Below are 21761 nucleotides of genomic sequence, written 5' to 3'. Positions count from 1 at the left end.
AAATAGACACTCAGCTAAATTTTCCAAGAAATAATTAAAACATTTAAAGCTTTTGGAAATGTGGAAAACAAAATGATACCCGTTGGATTTTAAAAGGTAAAAGTCTTTTTCAAATCTGTTAAACTTCATCTTAAAATCTTCTTAGCAACAGTTAATCTGAAAATAAACATCTTTTCTTCCCAGGGTGCCAATAAACATGAAGAATCTTGACCCATCTCCGACTTTCAAAGTTGTAAAAAACTGTGGCTTACATAAAAATCATGTTTTCAAAACCAACCAGATCGTTTTGTATTCAGCTTTAAACTACGGAGCCCCCTAGGGGACATGGAGGATTTTTTTTTTCCTTTTTTTGCGCTACCTCACAAAACTTTTGCGTTTCTTCACAATAATGAACTGATCGGTTCATGCAGCATAACTGAATCCTGAAAGTCTTCCTTCTGGTGGCCACCGTACTTTCTGCTATAATATGAGGTTTTCTAAGCATCTCATTTATGAAATATCTGAAGTTTTTTTTATCTTTTTCTTTAGGATAGAAATGCACCACAAACCTATGTGCAAAATGCAAAAACAAAACGGGCCAAACATGGGCTTTCCATCTCTTATATCTTAGAAGGGATGGAAACGGAAACTTTCCATAAGGAGGAAACTATTTGGACTATTTCTGAGTTATTTTCAGAGTGAAAACGCTGAGAGAGTCAACTCAGGGTGAAAATAACTGTTTTGGTTGTGTCTCTTTGTCTGAACGGTTAACAAAGAGCCGTTTTCATGTGCAGTTCCTTCTCCACCTTACACAAACATGCAGTGAATAAATCCATTTTCAATCAGTTTTTTGCACCAAAGAGTTAATATATAAACAGGTTTTCACGTTGTGTATATATTTGCAATTTTAAATTGACATTTGTGATTGTCTACAAAATAGAACAGGGTGTATTTGCTTATTGCGAGGAAACGTAAAACTTATTGTGAGGGAATGCAAAAGAAAATCTTTCCCTATGTCCCTTAGGGGCCTCCATATTAAATAGATTAAGCTAAAAGAGAAAACCTTACACAACTTTCTAAAATCCTACAGGACTCTGGAGCCTCAGATGACTAAAACAAGCACCAGGCCAGCAAACTTTAAATATGCGCCTGTTTGCTAATTGAAAATGTCAGGAAGGTTTCATGTAACAGAAAAGAACTAACCACTATGTTTAGGTTATAAATATATCTGGACAAAAGGGTTGCTGTTGTTACCAGGTCAGCTCGGTTTTGGCATGTAGATTTTATATTACATGAAACTGTTTTATCCTTTTTGACGCCAAGTTTAAATATGACTGTCATAGCGGGAACAATAATAAGAGGACATAGAAGGACGAACACACAATCTTATTTTTGTCAAGTACTTTTTTATAGTTTCTAGTGTAAATACCTTAGTACACTGAAATAAAGCAAAAACTAACTTATAAGTAACTTTTCAGAAAGATATAAGTGCTTGTTTTAAGTCAATACTTTCTTAATATTGATGAAAAAGAAATAGTTCCCCTGGCAGATTATTTCACTTATAACAGGACATTCTTCTCATGTTATAAGTGAAGTAATCTGCCTGTAAAACTAGCACTTTTTTATCGATATTAAGAAATAATTGACTCTAATTAAGCTTCTATATCTTGCTGAAAATTTACTTATAAGTTAGGACAATTGAGATAAGACTAAACTAAGACATTTGCACTAGAATCTAGACCAAAAATACTTGGTAAGGTTTTGTATTTTTGCAGTGCAAGTCTTAAAATTGGTCGATGGTTTTGCTCCTGTCCACAGAAGATTGTCTTGAATGCTGTAGCGTCTCTTGCTGCAGATTTGTTGTTTGAATGCTGATGATCACTCCTGATCTGACAGAAAACGCTGAGAGAGTTAACTCTGGCACGCTGACAGAGATTGTTTTGATCAGCAGAACAGCGAGGCCTATTGTTTTAAATCTCTCTTTCCCCCTGCCAGTTTTAGATCAGAGCATCGGGTGGGTGGGAACGGGGGAAGACTCTGCTCATTGCACTTACACGGTGCAGACTTCACATGAAGGTCAGAGGCCAAGGGTTTCTCTGCAGCAACTACCACGTTCAAACCACTTCACCGCTCCGCTCCGCTCTGGAGGCACGCAAGGAAAACACATGGAAAGTCATCAAAGCCGTTTGGCATGGATATAAAAGACACTCTGAGATGCCAGTTTCAATTTCCACGCACGGCCTGAGACACAGTCAGGGACGGAGGAACCTGGCCTGGTCCTCGCGGTGGTACAGTAAAATAAGCACATTTTCGTAGCGTTCACACAGGCCCGTCCGTTCCCCAGATGAATATGATTATGTTTTTCATCTTGCGCAGCAGAGTTGCTGTGAGGTTTGACCCAAACTTCTAAAAAAAAAAAAAAGAAATCAGGCTCCAGATTTGCGTGCAATCAAGACTAAAATGCCACAATTTTCACTGAAGGTCCGCGGAGACAAAGTCCAGGGATGTTGAATGGTTGAGGACTGAGGGGCACTCGGAGCGCGCCAAGCAACTGGAGAATCTGTTTCATCTCCAGCAGAACAGCAATTGAAACGAACACTACAGATGTTCGGAGCCTAAACGCCACCATTAGGGTCCTCGGTTTCGTCCTCAGTTTGGTGATGAATGTCTTCATAAAGTCTTGCTGCAGCTCGCTGTAATCACTCATGTGACTTTTTGCTGCCACCAGTTTGGTACAATTGGCTCAGAGCCTCGGTCTTGGACTTCACCCCTGCTGCCCATGTTTTAATGGAAAGGGAGGCCGAGTGTGTGTGTGTGTGTGTGTGTGTGTGTGTGTGTGTGTGTGTGTGTGTGTGAGGCACTCTATCAATTGCCGTGGACCTGGATGACAGAGATGAGGTGAGACGGCTGGACTTCAAAGCTGCTTTTGTAGCTCGAGACTCTGCCCTCCCTTTCTCCGTCTTCCTCTCTCGCTCTCTGCCTGCTGGCTCTGGAGCATAAATAAAGCTCCATAATGGCTCTGTAAGCTGCATTTTGCTGTCAGCGTCTTTAGCAATTACTGTATCGCCGCCAAGCACTTTGAGCTCCAAGAATACCGAGCCACCTTCCTTGCAGATGTCTGCTAAATAATACAAACAAAAGTAGTAAGTGTTTGCAGTCAGTAGGTTTCGCCCTTGTGGGCATGTTGTTCAGGACGGAGGTACTGAAGTGTTGTACGTTTAAAAAACTGCATGAGGTAAAGGGCAGGGGCTTGTGAGGCGGTGAGTTATAAGCAGCGAATATCTTACCCTAGTAGAAAACTCTGAACTCAAAAGTGTCACAGTAGTTTTGGGAAAATGCTTTCAATAGCCTTTAAGCCGTTAAGTTTACTCAAATAGAAGGGGAAAACATCACAAAGTGAAACTTTTTGATCAGACAGAATCATATTTTTACTCTGGAAATTCTCAAAATGGTGTCGAGCTACAGCAAAAGATTATTTGTCTCTTAACAGATTTATACCATTTTTGATTTTATTACACTGAAATGTTTCAAATCATCAAAAATATTTCTTAGTGTCAGACAAAGATAACCTAAACAAATACAAAATGCAGTTTGAAAGTTATGATTTTAATTAACAAAAGGGAAAAAACCTTCTAAGCAAACCTGGATCATTGTGGAAAAAGTAGTTTCCCTTTTTAAAATGAATTAAGCACGAGCTGCCAAATGTGTAAGAAGCTAACTTCTGTTTCACTGGCTGTAATAAAATGTCTGGCATAAAGTTGGCGAAAAATCTCAGAATCAACGATTTAAAAATCAATGAAAAGCAAAACCACTGACATCCATCAACCTAGAAAAGGTTAAAGTCATTTCAAAGGATTGGGACTCTAGTAAACGGCATTGACGACTCCTCCAGGAGTGCAGCGAAGAACCCAGATCCACGTCTGAAGCACTGCAGGACTCACTAACCAGAGTCCATGGTTCACCAATAAAAGCTCACGGTTCAGCAATAAGAAAGAAACGGGGGGAAAATTGCATCCTGGGGAGAATTTCAAGGTGAAAACCTCTGCTGGCACAAAATGAACAAAACGGTGCATCTGACGTTTGTCAGAAAAACGTCCTGATGATGACGTTCTGTGGATAAGAAACTTGGAAAGTTTTGGAAGGTCTGGATCTTGTTATATTAGTGGTAAAACTAAACAAGAACGTTCAGGAAAATGCCTCATACCTGAAATCAAACGTGGTTTTTGTCGTGTTACAGTCTGGAGTCGCCGAGTTTCTTCCAGATCTGGATGACTCGCTGCAGTTGTTGGAAAAATCCTGAAAAGGAAAATGTACGGCAGGCAGTTTGTACTTTAATCTCAAGTGCATTTGGGTTCTGCAGCAGGTCAATGATTCAAAGCAACCAGCAAGTCCAACTATATAAAAAAAACTAATCTATAAGGTCACATCAGTGTGTTGCATTATGTTATTGTACAGATTTATAAATTTGTAAATAAATCTTTGAAAATCAGTCTCTTAATCTCCATTTCAGTTTGTAGGATTTTCTGTTTTGCTGGAAACTCAGCAAGCTCCATAAAAAATTAAAGGATTTTTGCACATTTCCTAAACTAAATATATTTCAGATCAGAAAGTATTTACTCTTAAACAAGGGAATAAATTAAAACAACTGTAATCAGGTATTTGAATTATTGTTTATCAAAATATGAACTGATGTTTTAAGTTGAAACGGACACCCAAACAAACAAATTACAATATCAGTTGTTCATTCAGAGTTAAGATTTGTAATTATAGAAGAAAGATTAAAGATTAAAATGTTTAATAGCTTTAAGTTTTAACAAGAGTTAATCTTCCAGAGGTTTAACATTAATATGCAAAGAGAAATTTGATTTGTTAGCTTTCAACACCAGAACCAAGACAACCGAACATGGAAAAGAAAGAGACTTACTGTGGTCTGAAATCCAACCTGCTGCAAACCCGACGCTCAAAGGTTCAGAAAATATCATTCACAAAAAAAATTAAAAAATGGAATAATGTTTGGGAGATTGGTATGGTTTTAAGATTGTAAATGATTGTTTAGCTTTAGACCAACTAATCTGGATTTATTCCAAATGAAAACACCAAGGCAGTTATCTTCTGCAGGTATTATATTAACTACTTATAACTTTTCAATAAAACTTTCCCTAAAAATGTGTAAACTATCCCCTTCAACAGCGAAATGATCAGACTAAAGGATCATATATCTAGAAGACAATGACAAGCAAAGGAAACAAATAACTTCTTTGTATTGTGTCTTTTTCGAAGTTTTTGTTTTGTTGTTGTTCAGGGGAAAATGAGAAACATTTCACCCTAAAGTCCAAAAAATAGTTTCTAAAAGCATTCTTAGAAAGTCCAGCTTAAAAATATTTGTTGCTAACAGCGTTTAAGAGTCGGTAGGAAGGGGATTTTTCTTTGTGTGTGTATTTGGACGCCCCAGTCTGCCGCTCTCGTCTGCACGCTTCCCAGAGGTCGAGAAGGTTAGGCGCGGAGAAGCTGAGGGCTTAGGCGTCAGGAAATTAAACATGAAATGAAAACAAGCCCCAGTTTGAACATTCTCCCATCTCACTTTCCAATATCCCCACTTCCCTTCGTCGACTTAAAAGGGAGGTGGGAGGAAAGCGACATTTGGAGAGAGGGACGAGGTCAGTGTTTCGGGGGCCGGGGTGTTGAGGGACAGAAGAGGATGAGCTTTAGAAGAGGAGGGGGAGCGCTGCAACGAGATTAGGATGAAAAAAGGAGCGACTTTATCTTGATTTGTTACAATTAAGATGACGGCTCAATAAACTAAGAATGGTTTATCTCTTGAGAGGAAAGCAGAGCATTTAAAATCTTGACGTTTGAGATATCAATCTTTGAAATGCATCATGTTTTTTCAGTGCAAATGAAATGCAGCCTGCATGTTCTGACCCAAGGGATGGCCAATGCAACATTAACACTTAAGGTTAAAAAAACATTGTTGATATGGAACTTGGCTAAGAAAGGAGAGCAATAAATGTGATAAATATGTACCTTTTCTCAGTTTTTCTCCATCTCTGAATATAAATCCCACTGTGAGCAGACATCGGTCCATCATGCGTGAGAGCTCATATGGAAACCTGTGACGTAATAAGTTCATGTAATTCAAGTTTCACTAAAAGGAAGACATGGAAAACAATAAAAGACTCCAAGCCTAGAGGGAACCTGGAGGCAGAGCCCCTTTCAAACAAATGACACGATACAAAGAGCAACAATTCAATTCAAAAATACTTTATTAATCCCAAATGGAAATTAAATGTTGTTGCAACTCATTAATTTAGATTCTTGAAGAATTGAAGATGGTGATGAAAGTACTGCACTGAATCTGAAGATGTTCTGCCTTCCCAAGACAAGGATGGTCAGGGTTGTTCATGATCCTATGAAGAATGGACAACCCTGACCATCCTCCTCTTCACGAGTCTGAAAATTGATTATCCAAGTTGTTTTTGCCAGTTTACTCATGGCTTCTACTTGTTCCAGACTAGTTTGTCTGGGGCTCACAGACGGCGGTATTTACAAAAGTTAGAAGCAGCTAGCTTAGTAACCGACCCGAACCTCCTCCCTCCTGACGTGTTGATTAAATTACCAACTTTCCCTGAATTCACACCACGTAATTTAAGTCACTATGTCATAAGCAGCGTTTGCCCTGACACCGGAGCAGCCTTAAAAACGTACAAAACGAGAAATGCTAACCAGTTATTCCATGCTAGGCTACTTGACGGTGCAGCATTGTCTCCATGGTTACCAACGGTTAGACACGAACCTTCTCCATAAAAGGAGAAGCATGATATCTTTCTAATCAAGCTTACTTGTAAAGTAAATAAACAATCTTCTTACCTTGTAAAAAGTGTTCGCTGCAAATCCGTGATTACACCGAGGGCTAACAGTCATTATGATTAACAGCTGCTATCCTTCGCTGCCGTAACTTTCCTTATTAAAAGTTATAAAATAGAGTGACAAGTTTGGTTAGTGCAGCCTGAGCTTCCAGTAACCAGAGAAGAAATCAGTTTCCCCGTTGCAGTCGACTAATCTTACCAGCTGAACTGAGAATTGTTATAATCTAATGCCATTCATATCTGTCACAAATATAAAAACACTATATCAACCATATGTGGTCTAATCTGTTGAAAGTCCCTAAAGAAAAAGATATTTTGCACATGTTGGGGTTCCTCTGGTTAATGTAGTTTCATCTCGTCAGAAACCCCTTTGCACACTGCAAAAAACACAACATTTTACCAAGTAATTTTGGTCTAGTTTCTAGTGCAAATATTTTAGTATAAGTTAAATTAATCTTTGAATAAGTTACTTTAACTTTCAGCGAGATACACAGACTTGTTTAAGTGAATAATTCCTCAGTATTGATGAAAATGTATTGGTTCCATTGGCAGATAAATTAACATATGAAAATATGTCTTGTTGTAAGTGTCTTGTTAAAATAGTTATTTGTAAGTTAGTTTAACCTTATTTAAAAAATATCAAGATATTTGCACCAGAAACTAGACCAAAAATACTTGGTAGGATTTTGTGTTTTTGGTTCTCCAACAGTTCGCATCCTGCAAATTCACAGCTCAGCTCTGCCTCTTAACCCTGATGTGCATTTCTTTACTAAGAGAAATGATGACAGTGAGAAAAACATGGGTGGCTGGGTGGGGAGTGGTGGCATATAAAGGGAATAACTGAGGGAAAATTGCATGTCAGGGACTGTGAAAACCACAAGCTGATTGGGCTGGGAATCAACCCACAATACGAGTTCAAGCCCCCGCGCCGGAGCGAGATTACGCTCTCTCGAGTCTTTGAAGATGTTTCCACTTTTCTCTTGGGAGGATTCGATTCAGACAACCAACAAATAGATGCAAACAAACATGTGGAGACTCGTACTGCCCTCTCCTCTTCAATTCAGCAAGAGTTCAATGAAATGGAAAAAAATTCTCATGATGTTTATCAAATAAAGCCTCTAAAATAACTGTGTACATCGTTTTTTGTTTGACTATCTTATAGATCAGTGTTTCCCCCAGTGTATCATAAGCCTGGTGGGTTACCAGGCTTTACTTGTGCCCCCACCAGGCTCAGCATTGCTTATTTATTTAGGGTGTTTTTTATGTTTGTATTTTTTAGTTGGTGTTCAGATATTAATCTAGCAATCTTCCAGTAACACATACTTATCAAGCGATATTTTCAAATTTTCTGTCAACTTTAAACATCTTTTAACTCAAAAACACGATGGGCCGCTGGATGAATGACAGTTGAGCGGCCCAGCCGGGCTTAGCAACTCTATTCTAAGTGCAACTTAGAGACAAATTCACCTAATATACATATTGTTTGACTGTGGGACGAAGCTGTAGCACTCAGAGAACCAGTGCAAGGATGGAGAGAACATGCGCTCCAGGTCGATACTGAATTCAAGGACATTCTTGCTATAAAGAAGCAGCGCTAACAAATGCTTCACTGTGCAAACCCCAAATACAATGAAACAAAATTGGGCTTCCTTTTTAGAGAGGGCATCTAGGAAGTTTTCTTTTTAAGTTAGAAGAATAAAGGACGCTTCGATCAGCACTATCCTGCACTCAGTCTCCATGGTAACCCAGCTGCACTGATCAATGGGAGTTGATAGCTCCACTGCATCACAGATTAAATCAGAAATTCATGACATCATCAACATATTAACCCTTTACAACTACGTCACTTAATCATTCAAGGCGCCATGATGGACCTGGAAGGTGAGGGATGCCAGTATTAAACAGAGCGACTTAAATTGTTTTCCAACGTTGTTTTAGCCAGTTTATTCATGGCTTCTACTTGTTAGCGTCGAGCTAATTTGTCTGTGAACGTAACACACCTGGTTGGGGCTCATAGACGGCGGGATTTAGAAGAGTTAGAAACAGCTAGCTTAGAAACCGACACATGTTGATTAAATTACCGACTTTCCCTGAATTCACACCACCAATCATACTTAGAAAGTATATGAACGTCAATCTTACCTTGTAAAAAGTGTTCGCTGCGGTAAATCCGCGGTTACACCGAGGGCTGATTTCCATCTCCACCATAACTTTCCTCAGTAAAAGTTATACATTAAAGTGACACGTTTGGTCTCCATCATTGTCTGTCTGTGCAGCCGACCGCGCAGCACCGCGGTCAACTGAATAAAACCAACGTGAAATCAACTGAATAAAATCAACTAGTGAAATCAACTGAATAAAACCAACGTGTCTGCTTTTCGACGTCCATCATGGCGGAGTTCTGGAGAACGTGACGTCACGTGCGACGGGTCAACGCTCCCACCTGCCGCTTCAATATATATATATATACTGCTCAAAAAAAATAAAGGGAACATTTCACTTTAATTTTGTGTGTGGCTCCAAATCCAGGCCTCCATTGGTTAATAAATTTGATTTCCATTGATGATTTTTGTGTGATTTTGTTGTCAGCACATTCAACTTTGTACAGAACAAAGTATTCAATGAGAATATTTCATTCATTCAGATCTAGGATGTGTTATTTGAGTGTTCCCTTTATTTTTTTGAGCAGCGTGTGTATATATATATATATATATATATATATATATATATAACAACCAAATGGACTTTTACTTACAACTTTTCTTAAGTTTGTGGATAATGGTCCAAAGTTGAAAATTTTCCGTGAGCAGCCACTGTGTGGATGACATTTCTTGGTAAAGTCACGGATGAGAGGAGAATGAGCAGACTCAGATATATTTATGTATACATATCTATATTAAAGGGATGCCCATCTGAACCAGAAAATGTTCACTTCAAAATGTGCTGCTTTTCAAGGACCTACTGCATGCAAAACTCCATTCTGATAGCCAAACCCATCTATTCTCTGAATGGACTGTTTGACATATGAAATGACAGTAACCAATCAGCTGAGAGGAAGAAACGCCCACCCATAATTCATACGTGCAAATTTAAACTGTAACCCAAATAACAGAACTTGAGTGAAGAGTTTTATATGTTGTCTTTTGTACACTGACTTTCCCAAAAGAACATTTCTAGCTTGTTTTTATACACACATAAATTCTTATCTGTGGGTATACAAAGTAAAGATTCTCAGGCATTTTGCTTTACAAGTTGGCAAAGTGTTTCTACAACCACACATTCTGATTTACAATCACAAAATCTTTTACATAAATACATTCCTTTCCACAGATGCACAAAGCAGAATTTCTCAGGCTTTTTATTTCGCAACTCTTCAGTTTGATTTACACGCTCAAAATAAATATCACTGGAATTTATGCCAACAGTATAATCACAGATACATTCTTCAATTTATCTCTATAACATAAATGTTATACCCACACTTTTTAGCACGCACCGTTAACTGACCCCAGTATTTATTTATTAGGCACATTTCTGACAGATTCAGTCACAGTAGCTGAGTTTTCATTAACCATGGAAGTGTGCAAATTGAAATTATGAAATTAAATGTGTTTAATGGAAACCAAGCAGCATTTTTTTTTAAATTATGAAAAAATATTGACGCTAAGATGGGATGGTTTTTCAGTTGAATCGAAGTAGATGTATTTTGCAAAACTGCAATGGAAACATTTCTTTTTTGCGTCACGCAACAACCGGATGTTACTACTGGCAGAAACAAGGAAGAAGACAACAGGAAGTAGTAGGAGGATGATGGTTTGTTTGTTTTCTTTTTGGACAGTAAGAAGCAGTCTCCACCAGGGCATCGCACATTTGTGCGTCATTTGAACATGTTGAATCCATAGCTCTTCTGTAAAATCACCGACTTCATTGTTCCCCAAAAAAGTCACATACGTAGCCACTCCCAGGTGTAAGAGGCTTATGGCCCCAATGCATAAGAAAGACGCTGACGTCTCTTCTCATAGCTGATGGATGATAAGCGCTAGCGCCACGGCTGGATTATAAATATATCTCATGTAAATGTTTACATCCTTGCTGCCATAAAAAGCAGCCATGCTCAGAGCATCCTCAAAGAGAAGCTCTGTGATATGGTAAGCCATATCACAGAGCAGAAACACAAAGTCTTATCAAGTATTTTTGGTCCATTTTCTGCAAATATCTTAGTACATTTCAAATAAGACAAAACTAACTTGTCTTCAGAAAAGCAGCCTTCTGAAGCAACTTTTCAGAAAGATATAAAAGCTTTTTTAAGTCAATGCTTCCTTGCTATTGATTTTAAAAAGTACTAGTTCCATTGGCAAATTATTTCACTTCTAACTGAAATAATCTGCATGTTACTGATATAAAACCTTTTAAAATCTACTGACCCAGAAGACCAGATCAAACATACCTAAAGCAGAATAACTTAGATCCAAAGATAATTAGCTAATGTATAGATATCCCAATGGAACTAGTACGTTTTCATCCACATTAAGGAATTATTGACCTCAAATAAGCTCTGAAATCTTAATGAAATGTTACTTGTAATTTAGTTTTGTGGAGTGAGATATTTGCACTTGAAACTAGACCAAAATTTATTGGTAAGATGTTGTGTTTTTGCAGTGAACGCATCAAAAACTGCCACATTTAAGAATCTTCCTGAGGAATTATCTCAACCTGTCGGTATTTTATATATTTTGTGGTACAACAAATTCTTCCTAAACTCTCTAGTTATGCTTGAATACAAGGCTAAGACATTTGTCAGCGTGTTGCTGAAAGCAACCTTTTTAAAATCTATTGATCCAGAAGAAAAGATCAAACCTGCCTAAAATAAAATAAACACTTAAACCCAGAGGTTATTAGTTAATGCAACTCTGGGCCAACGTTTGACCATGTTGGTCAAAAGTTCAGTACTTGTTTCATGAGCTGTACCAAGGGATTCCCTGTGCTGACATGTGGGAGAGAGCACACCTTTCTGAGAGTGATTTATGAACAGCTGCAGCCCCAGATGTGGATCTGTCGACGCTGGCAGCATGAAGGGAGGCAGACGGCTTTGTATCAAAGGGAGGAGCTGAAACTCACTGCACCGGGGGAGACTCACCATTTTCACATCAATAGTCCAGTGTGGACAGCACTTTAAAGACATGTCAAGTCCCAAAAAGACTTTCATGTGTAGCGCAATTTATTTTCTTTACCATGTTCAATACACTCAGATTTTTTTGATATACTTTTTATATAGATGAACAAAATGGCCCAGTTTTGAACAGTAACTTGGAGACTTTAATAGATATGTGCAAAACGGATGTCAATTTGTTTTTAATTGACGTCCGCTGTTCTGATGGACTGCTTTCTTCGCAGGTGTGGTTTCAGAATCGCAGAGCCAAGTGGAGGAAGAGAGAACGTTTTGGCCAGATGCAACAAGTGCGCACACACTTTTCCACTGCTTACGAACTGCCACTTCTCACTCGACCAGAAAACTATGCACAGGTAATGGTCTCCAAAGTCGAGTTACAATCAAACATTAATAAATCTCCACTGAAGCATGTTTTAGACCAAACATTTGAGAGTGCCATATGCAGGAGTGTGAAACTCATTTTCATTTTGGGCCTCACCAGAATCATAAAAGGCAGAATGTGTCGATACGATTAAACTAAACCCGATGTGGCCCTCAGACTCCAAATTACATCAATAAGTCCCTCCAAATTTCACAAATCTGCAAAATTCACATGAAATCAACAGATCCCCCCATTATTTTCTGATTTCTAATGCAAATGTTTCTCAAAATTGGCCCAAAACATTGGGTTTAAGTGACTGCTGCCTCAGCTTTACTTGATGTCAGGTTATAGTCTGTGATCGATACGGTGATTTATAAAAAGTCACATTTAACATCGTGAATTAGCACCACAAACTCTGCCATTTTGATTGCACAAAAACAGTCAACATCCTGGATGGACTGATCAGTGTGAAAAGATGTTTAAAATTTCATTTTAAGAAACGTATTGGACGCTGAAACAAAAAGCTGATATATTTTAACAGTTTAATTAATTTTATCAATTGATTCTGGCACAACTGGCCCTTTAAGAACATTCAGATTTTTGACATGTTTGACATTTTTTCACATTGATGTAATTTGGCCTTGTACCAATAAAAACTGATTTGATTTGACCAATAAAATATTTTTTAAGAACACAATTGTTATCTTTAAGTTCTATTTTGTGGCCATTTGAGGTCTAGAGGGCCACAAAAATAGCTTTTGTGTGCCAGATTTGGCCCGCGGACCTTGAGTTGGGCACCTGTGCTGTACAGGAACCATCTGAAATCGTAATAATATGAACCTCAGTTCGTTTTAGGTCTGTTATAATATCTGGTTTGTTTTAAACTCTTTCTGGCTCCAAGTGAATCAGATGCTTTCATCTGAATTAAGCAGCATTCAGTGACTAAAAACTGCCAGACACGAATACAGCGTCTCTCTCTTTACTGAAGCAGTTTGCCCACGTTTAAATCCTGACCATATTTCTGTATATTTATGTAAATAACAGGCGGAGCAAATAGCTTAAAGACCAAAACTGTCTTCCTTATGCAAAATGCTGTTTGTTGAAAACATGAAGAAAAAGTGGAAAAAGAAGCAGAAAGTTTCAGAAGCTCAGGTCAATAAACAATCCTCTAAAAATAAAGAAGGAAGGTTGTTATAAGGTTTTGGCAAGTGAGAACAGTGGAAACAAAAGATTTTATTATTTCACATGTGAAATTAGCATAATCAGTTAGTTTTAAACATTGATATAATTTAAAGATATTATAGTTTATTTACAAAAAATACATAATCTGACATGTTTTTAGTTTAAAACAATCTTCAGGAAATGAATCCTGCAGCAACAAAATTATTTAGAAAGGCCGTTCTGACATCATTTGTCATGTCCGATGTTATTCTTAAGCATTTGAAGAATAAAATATGATTAATGTTAAAACAAATCTCTTTGATCATAACCTTGTCTGCTGTGTTTGTGGCTCAATTGAAGCCAACTGAACTGTTTCCACCTCCTGGACTTCTCTGCCATTTGCTCCTGCAGGTGTTTAGTGCAATCTGCTTTGTGAATCCAGAACAGAAAAGAAGAAAATAAAGGAGCCCAAATTGTTCTCATGTTTAATCTACCTGGACTGGCAAAGATTTGGGAAAGTATCACCTTAATGAAAGATTCTTTTCTAGGAATTAAACTTTATTGTGTGGTGAGTAGCAAAAGTTTATTAGTCAGTTTTTACCGCAGGCGAGGAGGTGAACAGTTTTTTCAATTAGTTTGGATTGTAAAGCTGAAAATATCACAAATGTTGCAATTTTGGTTCGCAATCAAACCGATTCTACCAGACTATTAGGTGGGAAAACACCCTCAAAGTCGAGTTTCCTGAATCAGGGTTGAAGCTGAACTAGTATTCGGTGGGTGACAGAAGCTGTAATAACCCAGCTGTGTTAACCAGCCTGAACACTGAAAGTAAGTTATGAGTTTGGCTTTCTACATGAGTTTAGGATCTGCTGCCACAATGAGGATAAAAAAGCCAAGCAACAAACCAGATTAAACGGGTTTGTGCCATCCCATGTTTGTAGATTGTTGTCAGTAAAACCAGACCATAATCCCAACCCTTTCCCTCCAGATCCAGAACCCTTCGTGGATCGGGAGCAGCAGTGCAGCCTCCCCAGTGCCAGGCTGCGTGGTGCCGTGCGACTCCGTCCCGTCCTGCATGCCGCCTCACCCTCACGCTCCCGGAGGCGTCTCCGACTTCCTGGGCGTCCCCAGTCCAGGCAGCAGCCACATGGGACAGACACACATGGGCAGCCTGTTTGGGGGCGCCGGGATCAGCGGGGGCATCAACGGCTACGACCTCAACGTTGATCCCGATCGCAAGTCCTCCAGCATAGCTGCGCTGCGGATGAAGGCCAAGGAACACAGCGCGGCCATCTCCTGGGCGACATGATGGGACCCGCCCGGTCCCCGCGATGGCCTCTTCTCCGGAGCCGCCGTCAGTGAGCACTGAGAAGGAGGAGAGGGGTTTTCCTGAGAGCACTAACGATAACACAAGTCAGATGAAGAGGGGGAGCCAGAGGAGATAAGAGGGGCCAGAGCCGCAGCCAAAGCAAGTCAGATAACTGTGACAAGGAATATTCTGTATTTAGACAGAAATATAGCTGTGTGACTTTAGAGGAAAACCCCAGCACTTGTTCACAGTCCTGATAAAGATGCATAAAGTGCCTTGAAATAATAACATTTCTCACTGTAGTGTCGTAATCTCACACTGAACACCCAACGTTTCATTTAGGTAAATGTTAAGAAATAAGCTTTAACCAAAAAACATCAATTCCTTTTAAAGCAGCAGTAAAATCAACTTTTTTGAGCTTTACATCATGTTATAAAGTTATTCCCTCATCAGAAACATACATGGAGTGTTGCCTTGATTTCTCCATGCAAGTTTGAGGAATCCTTTAATCTCCATGGCAACCATTCAGCTGTACATAAGTCTGGGTGGACCAAGCTACGCCCACGAGAAGAAAGCTCCTCCTATGAGCTGCAGTTTCCAAGCTTCAGCCTCACAGAGCAGCACTCCCTCACTCAGCTCCTTCAGACTAGCCAGCAGCAATTAGCAAACACCTGGTGGAACTGAGCATCTGCTGAGCTCATTGTAGCAGCTACTTCTCTGAGAAAGGAGCCATGTTGTGATAACTTCCTGCAGGCGGAGTTTCAGACAGAGGCCCAATTACAAGCCATTAAATTAGAAGGTAAAAAGTGTCTCATGCCTATTATTAAGTACGGCGTAGGATCCGTGATGCTGTGTATTTTTGTTCAAGTATCACAGACTCTTTGAAATCTGATATAGTCCACCAGAAAACTACAACTGGGTCATGACTGGACCTTTTAACAAGATAATGATCCCTAACCAGAGGTCAGTTCACAGAATTGGTTCACCAGACAGAATCAACCATCTTTATGAACTAAACCATAAAGGAAAACTTCAGAGTGAGTTAAACAAAATCTTGTGCTCCAAACTTGTGAATGTAATAGAAGAATAAATATGTTTTTTCCTAACATGATTTAATGTCTTTAAGTTAAAAACTGGATTTTTCAGTGTGAGATTGTGCTACCGCAGTGAAAATGAATTAATTTTAAGACTTATGTACGTCTTTACAGGAGCACATAATTCCTTGATCTCTCAGTTTTACTCCCTTCAAACCGTAATAAAACATTAGATCACACACTACAGCCATTTAAGATTCATGTAGCTTCCTTCCTTTATTATGTTTTCGCTGCAGCCGTCCTGCTGCACTCATAATGGATGCCTCTTCAGACTCTCTCCTCAGACTGCATAAGCCTGTTTAAGTGTGTTTCTAAACAAAGCTGTCATTTTGTAAGCTGTCTGAGAACAAGTCCGCTCACTGTGAGCATTCCCAGACGCACACACTGGGTGGACAGTTTACATCCTGTCACTTTCCATTGCAAACTACAATTATGACAGAAAACAATCATTTAGCCCGAGCCTGTTGCTGGGAGTTCATCTCCCTGCAGAGAAGGGCAAAGGTTTAGCGCGGTAAGGTGAAGCTAATCAAGCTAGAAACAGAAATGGTGCGCCAGTCAAGTCTGGCTTTGTAGGCTGGCGGTAATTTCAAACCGAGCTGTCATTTCCCCTCCCAGGGTCGCCTCCACGGGACTCAGGCCTCCAGTTTCAGGAAACAGAGTCCCTGCTGGCAGACACGCTGCAGCAACCGTCAGCACCAGCCTGCCATGCCAGCTTCAATCAGCAACCAACAGGAAGAGACAAACTTAATTAGCGTCAGCCGCCGTTGTCCCGCCCTGTAAACACCAGGCTAAGTGACAGCCTGCAGGCCTGCAGACGTTCTTAAATGTTCAATTTATCATTAAATGTTGGTTCTTCAGAGCCTGCCACCGTGGCTCTCCTGAACGGTTTTCTGTAACGCTGGGATACCTGGATCAATAGCATGGATCGGTTTGTGTTGCCATGCCAACAGAGGTTATCAGCGGAGCTGGGCTCCAGGATGAACCTGATGGCAGGATTCATTATCATTTTAAATGCTCTCCCTTTGTGACATGAGCCGAGCCACATTCACTCTTTACAATTACACTGTAAAAACAAATCTTACAGATAATTTTTTGACTCATTTCTAGAGTAAATATCTTACTAAAATTGAGATAAGACAAAACTAACTTACAAATAATAACTTTTCAGCAAGATACAGGAGAAGAAATAGATCAATGTTTCGGTTTCTGTTTTAAAAAACAGCCAAAGCGCTTAAAGAAAAAAAAAAAAAGAAAAAAAAAAAAAAGAAAAAGACATACAGCTGGTTTTGGGCAATAAGTTAATGTTTTTTGGTGTCTGGAAAATGGCCCATTTCAAATTCCTCTGGAGTGTATCATCACAGATCAGCAGGCACTGCCTGTTACCTAGCAACCCCAGCAAAGCCCAGCTCGTTACCTAGCAACCAAAGCTGCGCTCCAAGTCACCTTTCAGACTCAAAAATACTAATAAAATAAGTGCTCGTTGAATTAGCAGGTTTTTAAAATTAACTATTAAGGAATTATTGACTTAAAACAGTCTCTTGTATCTGGCTGAAAATGTTATTTTATGTTAGTTATGTCTTATTTCAATTGGATTAAGATATTTGCACAAACACTAGACAAAAAATACTTGGTAAAATTTGGTGTTTTTGCAGTGTACAAACGTCAATGTATTTCATTAGGATTTCATCTAATCAACCAACACAAAATTGTGCGTGTATGAAGGAAAATATTGCGCAAAAAAAAAAAATGTATAGCATGCAGTCTGCAAAACTAGCTTCAGTTCAAATTAGTCATGTTTTGTCTCCCATATCTGTTGCTAGTGTTTGACATGCAGCCAAAATGAATCCATGGCACCAATTCATTTTTTGTCATTTTGAAGTTTTTCCTCAGTGCTCCTCTCCACTGCCGCTCCATCTATGTTGATACTACTGAATTAATGCAATTAAATTCAAGTTAATGACGCCATATTGTTTGAATGTGAACAATATAAATAATATTGTTCGTTTATTTGTTCATGTGTTTTTGCTTCTCTTTCGATTATTGGACATCCAGTTCTAAACCAATGAAGTATAACAGGAATAATGCTAAATGTGCCACGTTGTTTTTGTTTTTCTGAAAAATGCTTTGTTTTCTGTGGTTTTAAGCAGCTTTTATTGTATATTAATCATATATTTTTACTTTTGATGGTCTCCATTATGCAATAAGTTATTGCACTTACTGTGCTTTTTTAAAAAAATGTTGCTGGGGCAGTTCTCTCCAACCTCAAGTCAAAGGTTGAGCAGCTTTTTGTCCCACTTTGAAGCCCGTCCATAGTACCAAAAACAGGATCAGAGTGCAGTCCTCGTGGTGCAGGACTTTGTACAGAATTAATACTTTGTTTTTCTGTCAGTGTTGGTTTGGGATTTTGAAATAAATTGTGCTTTAAAGAATCAAAGATTGAAGAATTTCTTCTTTAAAGGGTTAATTTTTTTCTGTAGTAAGTAGATCATTCCACGTTCTGTCAAAGCTGGAAAAAAAAAATTGTTTTAGTAAAAGTCGCTTTACTCTATGAAACATTAGAAAACATGGGGTTGTTAATTAAAAAATAACCTGAAATATTTCTTCAGAAAAAGTTATCTAGCCTGAAACTGAGAACAAATTTAGTCCAAAAGACTTTACACTTGCACATTAGAGACAAGAGGGAGCTGCTGCTAAACAAATAAAATATGTACAACCAAAATAATAATACAATAAACAATAAAGTTGTTCAGTTAATAATATTTTTAAATGTAAATTTTTATTAAATTTTAAAAAAATAAACAATAAATATAATTTTCACGTGTTAGTTTGTTCAACAGAGTAATGGGGCCGTTCTAAGAAAAATGTTTAAAAATTACAAGAATAAATTAATAATATTTCAAGAATAAAGTCGTAATGTTAAGTCTTTATTCTTGCAGTACTATAATTTTATTCTTGTATGACTTTATTCTTGTAACATTTTGTCTTTATTTTTGTAATTTCACATATTTTGTTATCTTTGTAGCATCATCTTGAATGTGTCAGAGTTTTATTGTGTGACCTCAGCATCTTAAAAATATCACAAATATTTACTAGATAGTTTTGTAGGAAAGCAAAACTTCAGGGTTACGTTTTGCTAATAAAAATAAAACATGGACCACTGTGTACTTTAGTAACTCTGTTCAACCGTGTTACAGACGCTGACCTCTTCCTCTGGTCTGATCAAAAGAAGGCAATGCCTGTTAAAGAGACTCTCCCCAAACCTTGTAACTCTTCAGTTTCACAGCTAAATGATAAATATGTGCCCAGAATAAGGAAGAAGAGCAAACTACTGTGCCCTGAGAAGAACTCGTTAAAGCTGACGGGTCACGCTGCTCCAGCCAGGCTCCATTGGCACCCATAATATAGGGCTGCTCGGTTAAAAGACCATGAAGACCATTAGGGTACTTCAAAGTTCACCCCTCTGCATTAGGGCCAGACTGATATAGCAAAGAGGGGAAATATCCAATTCCTCATTTACTGCCTTATTTTCCCATCAGTTGACCCGTCAGTCAGTCTGAGCTGCTCGTTAAGGGCCATCGTTAGCGAGGCCGGTGCTGTAAATCTGCCCTGATATCAGCTTTCAGCAGAAATTTCTTCTAGGTCATATTTTTGGGGCTTGCACTCCAGCTTCCAGCGTTAAATGATCCCTCAGAGGAACGCTGGTGCTAGCACTGTAAATCAGATTCTTGATTCTAATGAAAAGACTCCTAAAACATTAAAGGGCTGGAGGGGAAGTGAAGAGACATAAATGAATTGGCCTTGATGAAACCAAACGGCTCCTCATTCAAACATTCCCCAGTGACATGAGCTCATGAATCAAAATCCATCTGACTCGGTGGTGCTGTCCAGTGAGACGTCCAAGGAGGAGCGTCCTCCTGTTGTGGTCATGGACAAACACCGCAGCCCTTCTGTTTGGCCACATGCAGAGGAGTGGGTGGCTGAAGATGAAGGCGCACATAGATCTTTGCTCAGTCAAAACGTTCCTCATTACAGGGCTAGACTGCCAGAAAACAATTCATATTTAGCACTCGCTTTTGACATGCATAAGAAATCAATCACACAGAACAAGAATGATGACCAATCCCTGAACAGAGGCGTGTTATGGAAGAGTAGGCCGACAGTACCGTGCCTTAGAAAAGTCTTCGCTGTACTTTACTTGGATTTAATGCATTTAAGTAACACAAAGTGGTGCCTAATTGCCAAGTAGAAGGAAAATTATACATGATTTTCAAACTTTCAAACAAGAAAAATGTTGGTTTTATCGAACCAGAGATCTTTCTTCCATATGCTAGTTGGATTCACAACATGCCAAACTGTAAATAACACTTTTTGTTTCTTTCAACATAGCGTTCTTCTTACCAGTTTTGCATAACAGCCAGATTTGCAGAGCGCAGGTCTGAAAGTTAACAGTTTTTCCCACTTAAATCTCTGCAGCTCCTCCAGAGTTACAATGGGGCAACTCAAGATCCAATTCATTATCTTATTATGGCACTGTAACAGCACCAAAATTAGAAATACCTGCTTTTAAACTGAGATATAATGACACACGGATTGACTGTTTACTTCTGAAAGCAACTGGTCGCACTGGATCTTATGCAGGAATATGAGAGCAAAGTCTTCTCTATACAAATGTGAGACAATTTCAGAAATGTGCTAACCGCAACAGCCAGCGTATGCTAACAAGTTTTATAATTGCAGTGAGCAACAGTGAGCATATGCTGACAGGTCAAAGGTCACATGGTGGTGTGGATTCTCACATCCATAACATGAGAATCCTCAGCTTGACTGATGCAGGTTTTTTTATGCTGATGCCAGTTATTTCTACATCAGCCTAACCAAACACCAATATGTGCTGCCAATATTTATGAGCCAATTCTTGAATCGGGGACACCAGTGAAATCTGGTTTTCACTTACATAAAAAACAGATTTGTGGAGAGGAAACCTAATGACTGTCTTGTTTACAGATTTACTCACCTTGATAGGCCTTTTGGGTTTCTCTCTGATAAATGATTTCCTGTCTGTCAGTCCAGAAGAACGGCCATGTCTCAGCAAGATGGCTGTTGAAAGAACATAAGTTGGTTGTTGTTATTGGTATTTATTTAATTGTGATACAGACATGCAGGTTAAACTGTAAACAAATTAAAAATTAAATTTGCAATATTTCGTCTGTATAATATTTAAATAAACACAAACTTAAAAAACAAATTTAAATATTTAATGTAAACCATGAGCATATTATCACTAATTTTGCTTAATTTAACCAACAAATTATTAAGTACACACTTTCCTCTTTGAACACTTTATGGTATAATAAACACCATTCAGCATTAAAACCCACTCGAGTTAGCATTCTGCTAATTAGCTGCTAACCACTAGCATTTTCATTAACTTAAAGCAACTTCGCCAAAACCGGCATATAAAATAACAAAACATATCTCTCAATAGCTTACTTAGTACATTCAATATGCACTCACCAAGTTGGGCGATAATAAAAAACGCAAGAAATACGTAGTTTTAAGGTTACATAAACCACTTCCGGCTCGCAATAAATCTACTTCCGGTCAGCCGTCAATTCACTTAAACCAACGTACCGTAAATAAACTGTAGAGCCCCCTAGTGGAATGGTAGGAGTGAATCCAACAGTTGTTGATACCATTCATTTTCAGATAATTGCTTAAAACGTTCTCACTTTACCAATTTTTATTTGTAACGAAAACATTTATCATGTATCATTTTCCTTCATTTCACAATCTTCTCACCACTACTTGGTGTTGAAATTTC

At 38.6% G+C, this 21761-nt stretch overlaps 1 protein-coding gene and 2 long non-coding RNA genes across 3 annotated transcripts in view; 1 reads left to right on the top strand and 2 right to left on the bottom strand.

The window, feature by feature from the left end:
• The window catches only part of LOC106915854 (homeobox protein aristaless-like 4), a 35285-nt gene extending 16911 nt beyond the window's left edge, over positions 1-18374 (top strand). Inside the window, exons 3-4 of the mRNA XM_014983788.2 lie at positions 12240-12368; positions 14526-18374. Of these exons, the coding sequence (XP_014839274.1) occupies positions 12240-12368; positions 14526-14846 (450 nt within the window). The 3' untranslated portion in view covers positions 14847-18374. The remainder of the gene's footprint in view (positions 1-12239; positions 12369-14525) is intronic.
• LOC148158635 (uncharacterized) lies at positions 3383-9125 on the bottom strand. Its single transcript, XR_015763014.1, has 4 exons — positions 8988-9125; positions 6004-6089; positions 4184-4275; positions 3383-4089 (listed from the first exon to the last, which is right to left on the bottom strand). It is a non-coding gene; the product is annotated as an uncharacterized LOC148158635 (long non-coding RNA).
• Positions 14813-21542, bottom strand: LOC148158634 (uncharacterized). The gene is made up of 3 exons (XR_015763013.1): positions 21455-21542; positions 20955-21037; positions 14813-14902 (listed from the first exon to the last, which is right to left on the bottom strand). It is a non-coding gene; the product is annotated as an uncharacterized LOC148158634 (long non-coding RNA).
• Positions 21543-21761: the final 219 nt, after the last annotated feature.

The sequence above is a fragment of the Poecilia mexicana genome, unplaced genomic scaffold (genome assembly GCF_051168715.1).
Source record: "Poecilia mexicana isolate PSO_F unplaced genomic scaffold, ASM5116871v1 scaffold_6, whole genome shotgun sequence".
In the NCBI taxonomy this organism is placed as follows: Eukaryota; Metazoa; Chordata; class Actinopteri; order Cyprinodontiformes; family Poeciliidae; genus Poecilia; species Poecilia mexicana.
The sequence above is the reverse complement of the archived record's forward strand: the minus strand, read 5'-3'. Positions and strand labels throughout refer to the sequence as shown.